At 49.6% G+C, this 19779-nt stretch overlaps 1 protein-coding gene across 5 annotated transcripts in view; it reads left to right on the forward strand.

The window, feature by feature from the left end:
• The window catches only part of adgra2 (adhesion G protein-coupled receptor A2), a 145276-nt gene that overhangs the window by 105631 nt on the left and 19866 nt on the right, over nt 1-19779 (forward strand). For 4 of the 5 annotated variants that reach the window (XM_072553876.1, XM_072553880.1, XM_072553878.1 and 1 more), the window contains 7 exons: nt 469-618; nt 1687-1848; nt 2403-2594; nt 4176-4383; nt 9871-10079; nt 18110-18237; nt 19363-19486. In XM_072553876.1, coding sequence (XP_072409977.1) covers nt 469-618; nt 1687-1848; nt 2403-2594; nt 4176-4383; nt 9871-10079; nt 18110-18237; nt 19363-19486 — 1173 coding nt within the window. The remainder of the gene's footprint in view (nt 1-468; nt 619-1686; nt 1849-2402; nt 2595-4175; nt 4384-9870; nt 10080-18109; nt 18238-19362; nt 19487-19779) is intronic. The other variant, XM_072553877.1, reaches the window with a different exon arrangement.

The following is a 19779-nucleotide window of genomic DNA, read 5'->3' on the forward strand; positions in this document are numbered from 1 at the left end:
GGATTGGTCTCCTATGGCCCCCCCCCCCTTCTACTCCGCAATTCTGGAATGTCTCCTCCTGCCAAGTTTGCATTTTCCCACCCTGTAGTCCAGCTGCTAACTTCCTGGCCTGTCTGGGAGCTGTCTGGATGCCTGTGTAGACTCCTTGCTGCTCCTCTGAACCAACTGCACAGCAGCAGACTGACCAATCCCCCCCCATTGGGTTCATCCAGCCCATTCACCGAGCAACTGTACTGACCTCGTGTTTGGTGGAGACGGGATGGGACGGGGTGGTGGGCAGCTTGATGTCACTTTATGGTGGATCTCTGTGTTGACATTGATCAACTACCTGTGTACCTGAGAATGTGCTGGACACTGTGATGGAATATTCATGACCTTTTCACATTTCAGGCTGGATATTTGGGTGCATGACCTTTGTCTCTCTCTCTCTCTCTTCCCCCCCCCTCCCCTTGCATGGGTGGTCTGCAGATGCCCATCAACAGTTCCAATGCCCTGACCCTTGCTCATCAGTTGCTGGCCTACACAGTGGAAGCTGCCAATTTCTGTGATATGATGGACGTCATTTACGTGGCTCAGATGATTGAGAAATTCATCAGCTTCACCGCTGAGATCCATGATGTAATGTATCGGTTTCTTTCTGTTTGACTGCGTGCTCCTCCTGCCTCCGGGTGTGTGTACCAGCCTTTGGGCTGACCCTAACCCCACACTCGGGACGTGTAATGTTGCTGTGTCAGCTTCAATCTGTTTGAACGGCAGCCGGCGTATTTAGGACCAGACACTTTAGACACCAACCGTACAGCACGAGGAAGCACTGCTCAAAACAGCCACTGAGCTGTGGATGCTGGAAATATCCCCAGGGCCCCTTCCCCCTGTAACACCTACCCATTTCAGTCTCCACGTGTCCAACCACACCTGACCTACCCTTCCCCCCAATCTAGTTTACTGCATTCACTGCTCACAATGTGGTCTCCCTTCCAGTGGGAACTGTTTCTCAGAATACCTACGTTCTGTCCCAAATAGGAACACCCCGAGTTTCCGGATGTCTGCCACTTGAGTACACCACCCTGCTCCCTGGTCAACATCTCTGTCTCCAGCGAACAAAGACCTGCATCTTTCCTTTCCCCACCACCCGACACATCTCCCATCCTCTCCCCAGCTGCCATCAGTTCTGAGGAAGGGTCACTGCACCTGAAGCCTCAACTCTGATTCTCTCCGCAGATGCTGCCAGACCTGTTGAGTTGCTCCAGCAACTTCTGTTTTTGTCCTAGGAGCACAGGATCCAGTTCTATTCACAGTGCCCTGTGCTGACTCGATCCCATTCAGGTCACAGTGCTGACTGGATCAAGGTGTAAGTGCCAGGCAGAATTGTCGGACTGTTAGGGTCGAGGTGATGGAAGGACCTGGGAGACAGATCTGTTTCTCCATATTCCAGGGAGATGTGATGGGGGATTGGAGCAGGGTCCTATTGCAGTGAGAAGGGTTGAGCTAGCCTGAGGGACGTTTGAATGGACACTGGGACGGGGTAGCCTGGGGGTTTCTGGATGGTGTCACAGTGCAAATGCTGTTTCATCACCTTGCCACTCTCCTGTATGAGGGACCAGCTGCTGGTGGATGTGAAATTCCCATTCCGATAGAAACACTGACCTTCCCCACCCTCTCTCCCCCCATCCCCCACCCCCCCTGCAGCTCAGCGACCTGGTTGTGGAAATGGCCAGTAATATGATGTTGGTGGATGAACATGTTCTATGGATGGCACAGCAGGACAGTGCTGCCTGTTCCAGGATTGTCCGATCGGTCGAACACATCGCTGTCCTCACCCTGGCGTCGGATTCCCAGGCCATCACCAAGGTAACGCTCCGGGAAACTCTCCATCCATCCCAGGCTCTCAGGCTCCCTGTCCAACCCCCCTCCACCCCCGTCTCTCTGCTCTCACTCTCTCCTGCTCTCTCTCTCTCACTCTCTCTCTCACGCGCTCTCTCTCTCTCTCTCTCTCTCTCTCTCTCCTGGATCAGTCTCTTTCTTCCCTGGTCTCCCACTCCCTCTGAGCACTCTCTGTGGTCCCTTGCCCACAGCCAGCTGCCAGGGGGCATCTGGGTTGAAGAGGCCGTCTGTGCTTCACACCGACAGGGAGGTGCAGCAAGATCCCACACTGCAGGCACTCCATCTCCACGGGGCACAGGGAGATCCCATCACTGTGGGAACCTTCCCTCACCCAGTAGCTTGCTGCTGACAGGAGGATGTGATGTTGAGGTGGGGAGGTGGGTGATGGACAATCCCTGTGAGAGATTGGGATTTGGGGAAGTGGCGATGGGGTTGGGATGGAAATGGAGGAGTTGTGTTTGGGATGAGATGACAATGGGGTTTGGGGCTGACCTTCAGAAGCTCGGACTGTCTCCCCACAGGTGTCTACAAACATTGCCGTGGAAGCGTTCCTGGTGAAGCCGGCCGGATACATGGGTCTCAGTTGCACAGCATTCCAGAGGGAGCACCCGTTCCCCAACAGGGAAGGCCAGGTGCATGGGACCAGACCACAACTGAGCTTCCGTTGTAACACTGGGAACCTCACCGGCTCTCTGAGAAACTTCCCCGTCAAGGTAAGGAGCTCGATGTTTCTGACTGGCACACAGGGTCACTGTCTGGGTGTGTCTGTGTGTGCCCGGTGTGTGTGTGCCTGGTGTTTGTGTGTCTGTGTGTGTGCCCGGTGTGTGTGTGTGTGTGTGTGTGTGTGTGTGTCTGTCAGTCAGTCAGTCTGTGCCGTGTGTGTGTGTGTGTCTGTGTCTGTCAGTCAGTCTGTGCCGTGTGTGTCTGTGTGTGTGTCTGTGTCTGTCAGTCAGTCTGTGCCGTGTGTCTGTGTCTGTGTGTGTGTGTCTGTGTCTGTCAGTCAGTCTGTGCCGTGTGTCTGTGTGTGTGTCTGTGTCTGTCAGTCAGTCTGTGCCGTGTGTCTGTGTCTGTGTGTGTGTGTCTGTGTCTGTCAGTCAGTCTGTGCCGTGTGTCTGTGTGTGTGTCTGTGTCTGTCAGTCAGTCTGTGCCGTGTGTGTGTGTGTCTGTGTGTGAGTGTGTCTCAGTGTCGGGGCGGGCTGAGGGTGTGTGTGTGTGTGTGTGTGTGTCTGTGTGTGAGTGTGTCTCAGTGTCGGGGCGGGCTGAGGGTGTGTGTGTGTGTGTCAGTGTCGGGGCGGGCTGAGGGTGTGTGTGTGAGTGAGTGTGTGTGTGTGTGTGTGTCAGTGTCAGGGCGGGCTGAGGGTGTGAGTGTGTGTGAGTGTGTGTGTGTGTCAGTGTCGGGGCGGGCTGAGGGTGTGAGTGTGTGTGTGTGTCAGTGTCGGGGCGGGCTGAGGGTGTGAGTGTGTGTGTGTGTGTGTGTGTGTGTCAGTGTTGGGGCGGGCTGAGGGTGTGAGTGTGTGTGTCAGTGTTGGGGCGGGCTGAGGATGTGAGTGTGTGTGTGTGTGTGTGTGTGTGTGTGTGTGTCAGTGTCGGGGCGGGCTGAGGGTGTGAGTGTGTGTGAGTGTGTGTGTGTGTGTCAGTGTCGGGGCGGGCTGAGGGTGTGTGTGTGTGAGTGTGTGTGTGTGTCTGTGTCGGGGCGGGCTGAGGGTGTGAGTGTGTGTGTGTGAGTGTGTGTCAGTGTCGTGGCGGGCTGAGGGTGTGTGTCAGTGTCGGGGCGGGCTGAGGGTGTGAGTGTGTGTGTGTGTGTGTGTGTGTGTGTGTGTGTGAGTGTGTGTCAGTGTCGGGGCGGGCTGAGGGTGTGAGTGTGTGAGTGTGTGTGTGTGTGAGTGTGTGTCAGTGTCGGGGCGGGCTGAGGGTGTGAGTGTGTGTGTGTGAGTGTGTGAGTGTGTGTCAGTGTCGGGGCGGGCTGAGGGTGTGTGTGTGTGTGTCTGTGTCGGGGCGGGCTGAGGGTGTGAGTGTGTGTGTGTGAGTGTGTGTCAGTGTCGGGACGGGCTGAGGGTGTGAGTGTGTGAGTGTGTGTCAATGTCGGGGCGGGCTGAGGGTGTGTGTGTGTCTGTGTCTGTGTGTGTGGTCGGGGCGGGCTGAGGGTGTGAGTGTGTGTGTGTGTGTCTGTGTCTGTGTGTGTGGTCGGGGCGGGCTGAGGGTGTGTGTGTGTGTGTGTGTCAGTGTCGGGGCGGGCTGAGGGTGTGAGTGTGTGCCCGGGGTTGTAACTCCTTTCCTTCTCTCTGTCCCTCCAGAACAGCATTGCTTTGGCCTCAGTGCAGTTGCCTCTATCCCTGTTTTCCCAGTCAGCCCCTGGCCCCGGTGGGAACAGCTCCAGTTGCCGTCTGCAGTTTGTGGTGTTCCGTAATGGGAAGCTGTTCCCCAGCACCGGGAACTCGAGTAATCTCGCTGACCAGAGTAGACAGAGGAGTCCCTCCACCCCAGTCATCTTCACCGGGACAGGTGAGCCACTCCGAGTACTGACTGACTGGACAGACCAAGTCTGGCAGGGACACCACGAGAGAGAGAGAGAGAGAGAGAGAGAAGGAGAGGGTGAGCGTGTATCTGGGGCAGGCAGCAAGGGGAGCTCTGAGTCCACAGCTGTTCTCAGACGCCCTGTTTCCCTGGTAAGCTGGGTCCTCCTGGGTCTGACAGCGCTACCTCTCAGGGGCAGGAAGGCCTGACTTGGAGGAAGGTCTGCCAGCCACAGGCACTGAGGGATCAGGCTCCACGTCTGTGAATGAGCAAGTTCAGGAGTATAGCCCAAACCTCCAATGTTCAGCCAATCTGCTAGGCGGGAGGTGAGCACTCTGTGTTCCAGGAGGACTTCTCCCTCACCTGCTCCTCTGGCTCAGTCCCAATGATAGGAGGAGGGCTGAATGGCCTCCTCCTGTTCTGATATTCCAACGGCCTGTCGGACCCAAGGTGGTTACTGAGGGTTTCGGTGCCAAGATTGAGAGGGCTGTGGACAGGGCTAACTGAGGCCTGCTCATGTGGGAGGGCTCTCTCTGACACTGTGACCCCTGGAAGTGTGTGAACTGACTGAGTCAGACTGTCCTGAGCAATGCCAGCCATCAGCCCTGGCCTCCACTGGTCTGAGCAAAGAGGTCAGTTGAACTTGGCTCTCAGTGACAGACTGCTCCAAGAGGCTGGATGTCATGGAGAGCCAGCCTCATGGTGCCCCCTCCTTGGGCATTGAAGAAGCTGATGGAAGGAACGGAAGCTGGCGAGGGACTGAGATCCCACGTAGCCCAGCGACAGTGTGGGAAGGTCAATCACAAGGAGTCAGATACAGTGAGAAATGCAGCACCAAACTGACAGAGGGAGAAAGAGAACTGACATATCAAAGGGGGTCACCATTGTTCTAATGTAGGAATCTTGGTAGCTGAACTGTGCACAGCAAGATCCCAATGTGATTACGGAGTGAGTTCAGCTGCTAATTGGTGTGAGGAGTACTGTTGGGAAGTTTAAGGGGGTGAAACAGACAGAAAGCACCATGTCATGTCCACTTTCATACCCCCTACCTGCCTTAGTCCTTCTCCCTCTCAGGAAGGGCCTGTGGGGTTGAGAAGGAGAGAAGAGAAGGAGACACGACATCCTGTGGAGAAGGGTGTCAGATCAAGTAGGCACAGACAGGCGGGCACTTTCACAAGGAAGCAGGGAGAGACATCGGCCTTTTCACCCAGGCCGAGAAATGTGGTGGAGGCATCACACAGGGGACAGGATGGTTATTCAGACAGAGGGAGACAGTCGACAGGCTTGAATAAACCCATGCAGAGAACTGGAATCAGCATGATGAACTGAATGGCCTCATTCTCCTGGACTTGGAGGAGGAGGGGTGGTCTCGGTGGTACTTGCTGGGCTGTCTGATCTGACACCCTGCAGTAATCTGAGTTAGTTTGGATTCCCAGGGTAACCCACAAGATGCTTGGAGGAACATACAATGTCAGGCTGTCAGCAAGATGGTAGACACCCTCTGGGTGAAAAGGTTGCCCCTTGGGTCTCTTTTATATCTTTCCCCCTCACCCTAAACTTATGCCCTCTAGTTCTGGACTCCCCCACCCCAGGGAAAAGACTTTGTCCATTTACCCTATCCATGCCCCTCATAATTTTGTAAACCTCTATAAGGTCACCCCTCAACCTCCAATGCTCCAGGGGAAACAGCCCCAGCCTGTTCAGCCTCTCCCTATGGCTCAAATCCTCCAAACCTGGCAACATCCTTGTAAATCTTCTTTGAACCTTTTGAAGTTTCACAACATCTTTCCAATAGGAAGGAGCCCAGAATTGCACGCAATATTCCAACAGTGGCCTAACCAATGTCCTGTACAGCCGCAACATGACCTCCCAACTCCTGTACTTAGTGCACTGGCCAATAAAGGTAACCCCATGATGTAATAGCTCAGAGCAGGAAGTCTGTCCCTGGAAGAAGGCAGGGACACACAGATGGGAATATGTCCTGTGTCTCACCTCTCCCCCCCCCCCCTCTCCTTGAGAGGGAGATGACCATTCGGGACTCCTGCACCTCCTTCCTGAGCCTGTACCTTTCTGCCTGTGTGCCTCTCAGTGGCAGTGTGCCCACCTCACGGGATGGGCTGTCTCGGGATTGGGGATACTGCACCCACAGCTCCAGCTCAGAAATGTGGTTAGCCAGGAGCTGCAGATGTACCCAGAGCCATGAGGGAACATCCCTTATTTCCCATTTTGTGCAAGTGCAGTACGCCAGGGGGTCTGAGGTGACTATTCATGACAGCTTTCCACACCAAGCACATTACTCCCTTTTTGGAGAGTCGAATTAAGCTCAAGACTTTCTATTGGTTTAAATACTTCTATATAATCAAAAGTTCCTACCTTTTTTATCAAAGCTGAAATATTACGGTTTAAAAACTGAATAAAAAATACACTGCAGGTATCACTGAACAGTTGGAATTTCCCGTTGGGGCCAAGAAACTTTGTGAATGGCTTGGACAGACACTGAACACCATATGCAGTCTTTCAGCTTCACCGTTTCCCTGTCCCCCACCATCTCCCTGTGTCACCGCCCCCCCCCCCCCCCCCAAATCTCCCTGAACCCCCCATTTTCACTGACTCCCCACCTCCCTGAATGAGAGGGCTGATACGATAGGGAGAGGGAATTAAAACCCTCGGGATCAATGACTCCGTTCCAACCAAGGACCCTGCATTCCTCTCTGATGGCCGGATGCAAATCCTCACCTCCTTCCTGACCAAGAAAAAGATCAGGGGCTTTCCCAGATCCCGGTCAGTTGGAAATGGAGAGACTGTTGTCATGTCACATTTGGGAGCCAGTCTCCGATTTGGGTAAATTTTCCAATCACCTCGTTCAAAGTGACACTGGGCCACATGGCTGGAGTAGGTGTAGGCTGAACCTGGGGCTCTTGGTCTAGAGGTCAGGACATTACCACCAGGGTCCTGCACTGGGGCCAGATTCCCATTGTGAGCAGGCTGAACTGTTCCATGATGTGGATTCAGGATGAAATGTTAGACTCAGCATTGGCCTTATGGGAACCAGGGAATTCCCTTCCTTCCAAATCGTGTCTCAGAATCGATGATATTGAACCACAACAGAGTTCCTCCAACAACATCAGCATCCCACAGTGCTGAACCGGACTGTCTGCCTGGACGGTGTGTGGGAATGACCGCTTTCTGGGACACCGAGAATGGGCTTATTGACTGAGCAGGTACTCTGAGAGCAGTGAGGTAAGGATCCAGCCTTTATACTGGCTCTGTGTTGATGGTGGGAAGCACTCTCACTGCTTGTTACTGTGTATTTTAGGGACATAGTGAAAGGACACTCTCAGCTCGAAAACCCTTCCTGCTGTTGAACAACACAAAAGGCAGCAATGGGGACACACTACAAAGTAATGTTTACATTTGACATCTTCATCCTGGGATTGGGCCTTCCGAAAAACTTCTCCCACAGAACCTTAGCACTGTAAAGGGAACTTGAAATGCTGATACAAGCAAATAAAATCCCAGCATTATAAACGGAATGGGATGAAGATTGGACAGGGTGAAAGTCAGAGAGTTACAGGGAAAAGGTACCTTGGATTGGGATTTTTTTTCATTGCTCTGGTAAAGATCTGGCACAGTTGTAAAGGCCAAATGGTGACTTGCTTTGAAGGGATTTATGTTTCCAACGGAGTCATCTCCAATTGTTCTTGTCATTTCAGACACTTAACAATTTGTGTCCAAGGATATCTGACCATATTCTTCAATTGTTCTCGGAATTTAGTCTGAGTCAGTGTGTAAATAAATGTGTTTGTGCAGCAGCTCAAAAGCTGAAGCATAAATCCTACTTCAGTGAAAATACTCGCAGGGCTGTTGAAACCATCCGGTACGTCAGCAACTGTAAACCGATAAATCAGAAAATTTAAAACAAATGTCATCCATAACAAGAGGAAGGTGCCTGAAACAGTTAGTAGTAAAACGATGGATTTTCTCCGGCTCTCCATCTCGGGATCAGCGTGTTTGTTATTGTTGGGATCTCCCCGAAACCTCCTGCGGACTTTACCAGCCACTAGAATGTGTCTGATGGTCAGAACGTTGAGCAGCAAAATCAGCAAAAGTGGAAGACATGGGGTTAAGATCGAATCCAGCCACTCAAACACCTGCCACCCAAGATCCAAGTTGAAGGCTTGGCGTACAGCACAAAACCATTCCACATTATTATACGTATCGATAGATGTGTAGGTAAAGTACACAGGAATATTTTTGATACAGAACAGAGTGCATACAGCTGATATCACTATAACTGCAGTTTTCCCTGTACAATATCTTAATCTCAGTTTCTGGCAACTAATGGCCACAAAGCGATCCAAGGTGAAAGCGACAGATAACCAGAGTGAGCTGTCAGTGGATATATACAACAGGACAGATTTCAGACTGCACACAACAGTTATATCCAGGAAGCAATATGGAAAAAGAAGGTTATTAATCTGAGTAAATATCACATCAAAGATAACCACCATTAGATCCGCTGCTGCCATGGCAATCATGTAATAACTGATGCAGTTGGAGAGACCACAGTTCCCTTGAGACAGGATGATAATCGCCACCAGGTTGACTAGTGAGAAAGAGAAACAAAGGCATTTACTGATCAGGCTGGTTGACATGACAGTGTTTCTGCATCAGACATTGTGTAATCCTCACCCACTGATCACAACAAATGTATACAGGAACAATTCCAGGTGATGTTCTTCCTTCTCTACCCCTTCCTTAAATCGCTCTGACAATACCCATTCAACATCTCCAGCTGACATCCTTCACTGAGAAAGAGGAACTGAAGGTCTCAAAAAACTCAAACAGGTTCCAAGATGAAACAGTGACCGTACGTGATGAGCTTAAATTCTGACAAGTCACAGCAGCAGAACCCAGCTGAGACTCTCATCTTTCTGTGGAAAAGCCGATCACACATTTACTAACAAAGTTGTCTTATTTACCAGGAATACCAAGAGCTGCAAGAACTGGGTAGTAAATGTCTTGTATCTGTAAAATGATCGCCCGCCTCATTTTCCGTCAGGAATGATGTCAGCCTCTGCCACAGGCACTGATTCTGACAGATATACTGATCCAAACGCTCCAGAAATCTCTTCCTTATCCCTGAAGAAGTCTCCCACAGTCCCCCCACATCCCTTCTCCCAGTGGGAGTATTAGTTCTGGTTGCTCGAACAAACACAGTCAGTCAGGCGTGTCAAACGCTCATTAGTTCCCTGGCCGGATGCAGAGACTTTGATGGTGGAATTTTGTGAAAGGAGGGATTTCGAGCTCATTGGGACAGAGCGTTTTGGGGGGAATCCTTCAGCCAAAGCAGGCCAGTAGAAGGTTCCAGATTGTGGGGTGGGGGGGACTGTGGGAGGAGGTGCTGGTCACTGGCTGCATGCAGAATGGGACCGGTGATTTCATGTTGTCTTTTTCTGTCTTGCTGCTTCCTAGATGGTTGTGGTGTGAGTGAGGCCAGGGATCCTATCCTGGTATCTCTGCGTCACTGGCAAACGGGTGAAGACCAGGTGGCTGCCCATTGGAACTTTGAGCTTCTCAACGGCTATGGAGGCTGGCAGGTCGCAGGATGCCACATCACACATACCAAGACCAACATCACCAGTATGTGGTGCCACACGTTCAGTAACATGGCAGTGCTGAAGGTGAGCAGACCCTGGGTGTGCGAGCACCGCTGGTGTCTCGGGAATACCATTCCGACAGATTGATGGTGGTGCTTCCTTGTTGAACTCTTCAGATCCTGTCAGAACCTTCATGGCCATCCCATTGCAAGTGCCCATCCCCAGGTCTCCTTCACCCATCCTTCCCTCTGGTGTCTCTCTCTGCTTCTCTTCCAGGAACAGCTGAATGTTTAAATTCTCGTGTCACTGAACTGATGCCCTCACAGCCTCCCAGCTCTCGGTCTCTGTAACAGTCCCCTCCCTCGCACTGAACCCTTTTGGACCAGGGAGTAAGTGGCTCTGGGAATCAGCAGCTGTGGAGGGAGTCCTGTGCTGCACTGAGCTGTGCTGCACTGCGCTGTGCTGTGCTGTGCTGTGCTGCTTGTCTGTCTGTGCTCAGATGAAGCATGCCAGGAACTCCCTTTTCCAGGGAAGGGGAAAATGGCCATGGTTTAAGGTCTTGCACCGGGAGGAGACAGGTCTCCGTGTTTTGAACTTCTCCAGGTCTCCTGACATTCCCCGTCTGAAGGAAGGCAGCAGTGCCTCTGAGAGTCCGTCCACACCAGAACCACTGCCCCAGTTTCGAGGTCTGTTACCAGTGTCCCTGCCAGTCAACCTCAGAACAGGTGGATGAAGAAGAGACGCACTGTCTGGTCAGGGACTCGTGACATTGGAACTGACAGCTTTCACCAAGCTAAGCTCATCGTATCTGCTCCAATTGAATAGATTCACATCACTGTTTAGTTTATAACTCTGTAGGTTCGCCATTGGGGGTTTCCTTTCTCATTTCCACCAAGAATTCTTGAATGAGAGACATTAACCTGAAAGTAAGGCTGTCCCATTCCAGGATTCTGGTTACGTTCCCCTCCTTCCAAACTTACTCAGCTGGTTGGTTGAGTTTGGAATGAGACCCGGTGAGGCCCACTGCTAACAGCTTCACATTAGGCAATCTTCATGTTTCTGTTCCCTCAGCAGATTCACACCAGGATTAAATCTACCTTGCGCACAGCCAGTAGCTGACAGGGCAGCTCTGTGTCAATGCCACTTACATTGGCTCGCTCTCCTCTCAGTCAGCTGCAGACCACATCAACTTGTCCAAGCTGAAAGGAACTCTTCCAGCCATACCCCCTCCCCCAGACCGGAAGGAGGCCATTCAGCCCAGCAAGCCTGACCTGAGCCTTCAAATGAGCTGGTGCTAATCTCCTGTTCCTTCCCCATAACCTTGCACATTCTTTGTGTTTAAATAATGATCTCCTTTTGATTGAAGCCAAGCTTACCTGCACCTCCATACCCTGATTACTCACTGAGTGAAAAAGGTTTCCCCTCACCTCACATTTGTGTCTTTGGCAAATCACTTTCAATCTGTGCCTGTGTGGGAAGAGTTTCTCTTGATGTACTTATTCCATCTTGGTCTTGAAAACCTCACTCAAATCTCTTCTCAGCCTCCTTCTCTCCAAGGAGAACATTCCAAACTTCTTCAACCTATCCTCATCCCTGGAAAGACTCTTGGAAATCCCTCCTACACTCTCTCCAATGTGTTCCCATCTTTCCCATAATGTGCCCAAGTGGACACATTACTCCAGCTGAGGTCTAACAAGTGTCTTATACAAACTCAACATCACCTCCTTGTTCTTGTGTTCGATGCTGTTATCTCTAACGCTGAGACCACTGTGTGCTTTATTTACTGCTCTCTCCACCTGTCCTGCCACCTTCACTGATCTGTTCATGGAAACACTCAGGAACCTCTGCTCCTTTGGAATGGTACCCCCGATTTTAGATTGTCTTTCAGTGCATCATCTCCGATTTCTCTCACTGTCACCTATCCACCCACTCAATGCCATAGAGTCATGGAGCCCTCCGGCCCAAAGTGTCCATTCACACTCACCCCATCTCCCTGCACTTGGCCCATATCCTTCTAAACCTTTCCTATCCATGTATTTCTCCAAACCCTGGGAAAAAGACTCAGTGCATTCACCCCACCCATGCCTCTCATGATCTTATACAGTTCGATAAGGTGTCCTCCCGCCCCCTCTCTTCCCCCCCCCCCCACCCCCCAGTTTCCTACACTCTGAAGAAAGATGTCCTGGCTTGTCCAATCTCTCCAACTCTGCCTCATGAGTCCTGGTAACCTCCTTGTAAATTTCTTCTGCACTCTTTCCAGCTTAATGATATCCTTCCTAAACAGGGTTAACAAAACTGAACACAATACTCCAAGCACGGCTTCCTATATAACTGCATCATAACTTCCCAACATCTATGCCCTGACTGATGAAGGCCAGTGTGCCAAAAGCCTTCTTCATTGTCCTGTCTACCTGAGACTCCACTTCACCTGAACTCCAAGGTCCCTTTGTTCCACTGCACCCCTTAAGGCCCACGAAACTCCTACCTTGATTTGACTTTCCAAAATGCGAGACCTCACACTTCTCTGTATTAAACTCCATTTGCCATTTCTCGGCCCACTTCCCCATCTGTTCAAGGTTCTGCTGCAATTACTGATAACCTTCTTCACTGTCCCTGATACCGACTATTTTAGTGTCACCAGCAAACTTACTAATCATGCCGTGTACATTCTGATCCGAATCGTTGATATAGATAACAAACAGCAGTGGGGCCAGCACGGAGCCCTGAAGCACTCCACCAGTCACAGGCCTCCAGTCTGACAAGTATCCTTACACTATTACCCTCTGCTTCCTACCATCAAGCCAAATGTCCTTTTGAAGTTCCACGCTGTCCTCCTCCGAGTTTCCAATTCTTCCCAGGTTGCTGTCATCTGTAAACTCTGAAAGTGTCCCCTGCATACCAAAACCTAGATCATGAACATAATTCAGGAAAACCTATCATCGACCTGTGGGGAACCCCACAATAAAACTTGCTCTCACCTGAACAATGTCCATTGACTGTAACTCTCTGTTTCCTATCAGTCAGTCAGTCTTGGATCAACATTGCCACTCTCCGTTGTATACCATGACCAAGAACCTTCCTCACAAATCAGTCGTGTGGCTCTGTGTTGAGCACCTTCTGCAAATCCACATACACCACGTGAACAGCATTTCCCTCATTCAGCCTTCCTGTTTCCTCTTCATAAAACGTCAGTAAGTTCATTCAAGTTAGCGGTCAGCGATGGTCGGGTGGTATTGCTGTTGGACTGTTAATCCTGAGACCCAGGTAATGTCCTGGGAATTCAGGTTCAAGTCCCACCATGACAGATGGTGAAATTTAAATTCAATTATATAAAAATCTGGAATTAAAAGTCTAATTATAGTGTAAATCCATTGTTGATTATTGGGAAAAGCCCATCTGGTTCAGGAAAGCAATCTGCCACCCTTACCTGGTCTGGCCTCTATGTGACTCCAGACCCATAGCGATGTGGTTGGCTCTTAACTGCCCCCTGGGCAATTAGGGATGGACAATAAATGCTGGTGACACTCTCAACCTATGAATGAATTATTTAAAAATTCAACATGCTTTCCCTGTTAGAAATCCATGCAGACTCTTCCAAATCAAACCAACTATTTCCTATGGGACTGCTGACTCTATCCTGAATCATTGGAAATAAAGCTGACTGATTTCAGTCAATGGCTTTTATCGCTTTTCATGTTTCATTCATTTGGTGCTCCACTTCTGCTGGCTGTGTTCCTTCTCGGGTATTGGTGAGGTTTTAACAACCTCTGTCTGGGAGCCCTCCCTCTGCTATTTTGCTGTTTCACACCGACAGGAAGTTGGGATTTGGGGTAGCCTCACTTTTCTGCTGTGTTGATTTCAATTGAACACCATTGGCCTGACTTCCTGTTCTGTCACTTCCTGTCTACTCCAGCACTTTTCACCCTCAGTCCATTAGAATAGGAACAGGAGGAGGCCATTCAGCCCGTCGTGCCTGCTCTTCCATTCAGTAGGATCATGGCTGATCAGACACATCTCACATTCACTTCTCTGCCCTTTCCCTGTGACCCTTGATTCCCCTGATCAAGAATCTATCCATCTCAGCCTTAAATAGACACAAGGACGCTGCCCCGACAGCTCTCTGTGGCAAGGAATTCCAAAGGCTCATGACCCACTGAGAAAACAAATTCCATCCTCATGTCAGTCTTAAACTGAGGGTGTACCCTCTGGTCCTACACTGCCCCAAGAGGGGAAACATCCTCTCAGCATTGACCCTGTCAAGCCCCTGAAGAAGCCGAGACATTTCAATGAGATCACCTCTCTGTCTTCTCCACTCCAGTGTGTAGACTCTGTACCTGTGTCCCTGTGCGACCTGCCTTGGCTCCTGGCTTTCAGGTCTCACTCTGACCCGACCATGCCTCTATCCCAGATTTCCCTTCTCCTCCGAACTTCACTCCTTGGGTTTTGTAACTCTCCCAGTCTTTACGTTTCCCACAGAATTCCAGAGTTGCTTCCCCACCTTGATCCCAACCTTCTCTTCAGTACTGTCCTTGCCTCCTGGTCTCCCTCTCTCTTCCCTAGGGGTTCCGGCCATTCTTCTCTTAGCTCTTTGCTCTGTGACTAGCATCATCGATTCCTGAATGTGCAAGCTCTGGTCTCCATGCAATGACAGGAGTTAGTCAATGTGGGCTCTCCACCTGCACTGACCAGTGTCTGCCACAGGATGCAGCCTGGTCTATGCACATGGACACAATTGTTTGGTGGGTGTATTTTTAAAGTTGTACTTGTGATAATCCCAAAATGGTGTTAATTAGGTTAGTTTAGATTCCCACTGACAAATCCGATCCCACAGTGACACCTGGTTTGATAAGAGCCTAACTTGGATTTTGTTTACCAGTGAAGGTCAGCTACTGACCACATTCACAAGCTCTTCCATGTTTCACTCAAACTATAAGCCATGAACTATAATGTTACTCAATAAGAAAGGATGGAAAGATTGCATTACAAACGCCTAAAATGGTTTCAGACCAACTCTGTCTTTCTTGCTGTGCAACATTCTCACACTCTGACCCAGCATAACATCAGTACTCTCTCACCCACAATCACATCAGGGCATCTTCACACAGTTCATTCAGTTTGGAGTTTGAACTGGGGCATTGGGCTGTCAGAATGAAGCTGTTTCATGATTAATGCTGTGACATTTTTAAACCAGCCTGAGAATGATAGTGTGGCGAGGGTGATAAAGGGAATTTGTTTGCATTGTCATTGGGAGAGGTTTGTAAATAGATGGAGGAAACATTGAGCTTGCCTTCAGTTGGAAAAATTTCATTTTGTGTAAGTCTTGGTTGGAGTTAGATGCACAATCACAGCCCCCCCCCCCCGAAGAAATGAAATATTTCAGAACAGTGACCACTGTGTAAGGATTTTCGTTTCATAGTTCCAGACGAGACATGTTTGATGGGAACACTGAAGAGATTATTCAAAGCTGAGAAAGTCATAGCTCAATTGTGTGAATAATTGAGGAAGAGGTTATCAAGCTCCCAAGACACGTAATGAAAAGAAACAGTTAAATCCCAAATATAAGTTGAAACAGTGAAGGGAATTGTGTCTTGTGCTTGAGTACTGGAAAGTCATTATTTTAGAATAGATGAAATTGGAATTTTACTCTGTGTTTCTATGGAAATGGATTTGTTTATTTTATTTCATGTGTTCTTTTCAGAATTTACTTGTGTCTTTCTGTTAAAAGTAGATTAGCAACATCCTGTTGTTGTGTTCCAGTGAAAGAGCAGCCCCACTAAGTTTTAAAATGCTAATGTCTCCAGCCCAGTGTCAGTCTAGGATCTGACTTGTGCAGTAATAATACCAGCAAGGGGCCATGCTGCCACACAAAAAAATTATTTCTCAGCCTGCAACAATCACAACCAGTTTCCTTCCTGCAAATTTCTCCATGTTACCAGAAGGTATGTCTTCAGCGAGTATCTGTCCCGAGATACTGAAAGCAAACCGTGAGTTAAATTTCCTCATCACTTAACTTCAGAGCCAGTTCCAACAATTTTGCAGGGGGTCCTGGTGATGTATATAGTCTTGGTCTCCTTACTTGAGAAAGAATGTCGGGGCACTGGAGGGGGGTGCAGAGGGAGTTCACTGGGGTAATTCTAGAGTTGAGGGGGGGTCAGCTGATGAGGAGAGACTGAGTAGATTGGGGCCATACTCATTGGAATTTAGAAGAATGTGGGGGAAATCTCACGGAAAGATCTAAAATGATGAAGGGAATATGTACGATTGAAGCAGGGAGGTTGTTTCCACGAGTGGGTGAAACTAGAACTCGGGGGGTATAGTCTCCTCTAAGTGAGGGAAGCGGATTTCGGACGGAGGTGAGGAGGAACTTCTTCACCCAAAGGGTTGTGAATCGGTGGGATTCCCCACCCCAGGCAAGCAGTTGAGGCTACCTCGCTGAATGTTTTTCAAGGCAAAGACAAAACCGTTTAGGAATTACGGGTTATGGTGAGTGGGTGAGTCAGTGGAGCTGAGTCCATGAGAAAGTCAGCCATGATCTTATTGAATGGTCAATCAAGGAGTCAGATGGCCTACTCCTTTATGTTGTGTTCACTTCTCTGACATACCCACACACCGATTCCCTTCTGTATTTCCCTGTCTGTCTGTCTCTCTCTCTCCCTGGAGCCCTGTTGTGAGATAGCAGCATTGTTTTCCACCTATTTTTTCAATGTTCGAAATTACAAACCTGCTTTTACCAGTCCGAAAACCTGAGTAAAATGCCTCCTCAGTACAACAACTCTGAGTGAAGCAATGTCTCCCATTCTTAACACACAAAATACAAAACTTCAATTGAATGTATTCCTCAGACAGTATTCCTGGATTTTTGTTTTTACTTCTGCATCTTGTTGAACTTTATGTTGTGTTAAAGTTAAAAATCCCCCAACGCCAGGTTATAGTCCAACAGGTTTATTTGGAAGCACTAGCTTTCGGAGTGCTGCTCCTTCATCAGGTAGCTAGTGGATAGGACCCAGAATTTATCAGTAAAAGATGAAAGTGTCAGACAACTGGTACAATGTATTGAACAAACCTAGATTGCTGTGAGGTCTTTAATTGCTGAGAATGGGGATGAGGTTTCAAGGTACATTGTGTGTCCCATCAGCTGGAAACACCCAGTTCTGTTACATCTGTGGCTCGTGATTTAAAATTGCACATTGTTGTCTTTCTGAGGGAAACATGTACCTGGGAACCTAACTCCAGCTTTAACACAGATTCCTTCGGGAACCCCAGATTCACTTACAGTTGTTTCACTGAAAGTTGTGACCTTCAGAAATGTGGAGAAAGTGAGGACTGCAGATGCTGGAGATCAGAGCTGAAAAATGTGTTGCTGGAAAAGCGCAGCAGGTCAGGCAGCATCCAAGGAACAGGAGAATCGACGTTTCGGGCATAAGCCTGAAGAAGGGCTCATGCCCGAAACGTCGATTCTCCTGCTCCTTGGATGCTGCCTGACCTGCTGCGCTTTTCCAGCAACACATTTTTCAGCACCTTCAGAAATGTGGCCATCACTTTCAATGTGGACTTAATGTGAAGCTTCATCGATCTATTCTGAAAGCTTCAAGTTCTCTTTGAAAACACATGAACCGCAAGATAGACAGTCACAACAGTTGTAAAGAAGTTTTACAGATAGATTGAAGTGACTTCCTGAGGTGGCCAAAGGTACATGAGCCAGGCTATTCAGGATCAGGAATGTCAGGAAGCACTCCTTCAAATAACGGAGTGGAAATCCGGAAAGCCATCCAGAAAGCTGTTGAGGCTGGAGGTCAGCAGTAGACCTTAAAACTGAGCATGATTGATCACCACTGGGAAATTCACAATGGGCTCCAAAAACAAGATGCTAGAGAGACCACAAACAGAGATCTCACTGAATGAGGGAGTAGTGTCGAGGGGCTGAAGGGCCTGCTCCTATTCTGATGTCACTGGTTCTCCTTATCTGAGGCTGTCTTCATGGCACTGAAGTGATGGGCAAGAAACGCCAAGCTCACCATGAAGGAGCCAGATGAAAAGAGTGTTCCCGGGAAAGATGAGGAGATTTGTATTGTGGTTACCTGTGTAATTCCTTGTTCACTGTGCTCTCCTTCCAGAAGATAAGGAACCAGCCTGTGCCAACTCCTGGTGCCATCCAAGCTCTCCACCCTATTATCTACAGCTGCACCGTGGTCCTCTTGATATGTCTCTTCATTGCCATCATTACCTACATCCTGAAGCACAAGTAAGTTACTAACTGCACTTCGTGTGCCAATGGTTTAAATGGGTTACTTGCAACCTACAACACGGAAACTGGCCATTCAGCCCGTCTGCTTCATGCTGCTGTTAAACTCCAACTATCCAATCTGCTTCACCTCAGCCAATCAGAATGCTGTCTGAACTCTGGCTCGGTCCCCAGTTGGTGGAAGGTGCTGCCACTCACCTGTTTCCTGGTGCTCTCAGAATGGCATTCCCTTGGGAAGTTATGAGAAGCATTCACTACAGCAGGAGGCTTGCTAATATGGGATTGAGGAAAGCTTCACCATGTAGGTGTGTTTTATCAGTCTCTGAGAAGACTCACTTGGCTCTGGGCATGAGGCATCTACCCCATTCCCACCCTCTGTGGCGCCTCTGTCCCCTCCAAACTCTCCATACTGGATCAAGGTTCAGCCCAGGTTTTGCTCAAATGGTCACCTTTTCTAATATAGACCGAGGCCATGGGTGCATCACTGGATTCATCATCCTGAGGAGCAGGATAACACTTGAGGAACAGCGAATCAGGAACCCCCAGGTTCCCTTCAGACTCGATGGGCCCAATGGCCTCTTGCCACACTGCAGGGAATCTGGGATTCTGTCTGGAGTATTGACCTGGCTTCAGTCTCCATGTAACCATCATTGATTGGTTTAGGGAGGGGAAACTTGCTCTCCTTACCCAGTCTGACCGACACGTGACTCTGGACTAGAAGAGAGATGTGGGCTGCCTCTGAACTGCCCTCAGTAATGGCCAAGCAAGGCACTCAGTTCCTGGGGGCAGTTTGGATGGGGCAGCCAATCCTGGCTTTGCCAGCAGCACCCACGATGCATGAAGGAATGAAGGACAGAAATTCCCAATGGGAACGCCATCGTGTTCAGGCTGACACTCCTGTCATGTTCAACGACATTGTCCATTCATTCAGTGTGTCTGGGTTAACCTGCCTCAGCAACATGGGAGCTTGGGCAGGTCCACATGACCCCCAGTGGGGGTAGATGGCCAATGCTGACCTGCTGTTACCTCAATGCCAGAGAGGAGGGGCGGGGTGGGGTGGCGTTAGGTCGAACCACTCTGACCCTGCAGCCGTGTGCTCGATTTAATCCCATCATCCTTTTCCAGCACAATCCGGGTCTCCAGGAAGAATTGGCACATGCTCCTGAACCTGTGGTTTCACATCTCGATGACGTGTGCTGTGTTCACCGGTGGGATCAATCGGACTGAGTATGGACTGATCTGCCAAGTGGTGAGTGCTGATTGGAGCTGTACTGAATGGTGGGTGTGAGGTACAGACTCTGTCCTACAGACACATGTCCCATTCTGCCATTGCTGCTAGGAATTTCCGTGCTTATTGTTCCCGCTGAGCTGGGAAGAGAGTGACTGTTCCATGATGTGTCAAGATGTATCCGAAATCCCAAAAAGAGTGCCTGGGGGAGGAGGGGGGTCCCATTTGCCTGCCTGACGAATATTGAGGACTAAAACAGTTCACCCCAGCATCTCTCATGAACAGAACTTCACTTTAACAAAAGGCAGGGAGAA

Source organism: Chiloscyllium punctatum, chromosome 35, assembly GCF_047496795.1.
Source record: "Chiloscyllium punctatum isolate Juve2018m chromosome 35, sChiPun1.3, whole genome shotgun sequence".
NCBI classification, from domain to species: domain Eukaryota; kingdom Metazoa; phylum Chordata; class Chondrichthyes; order Orectolobiformes; family Hemiscylliidae; genus Chiloscyllium; species Chiloscyllium punctatum.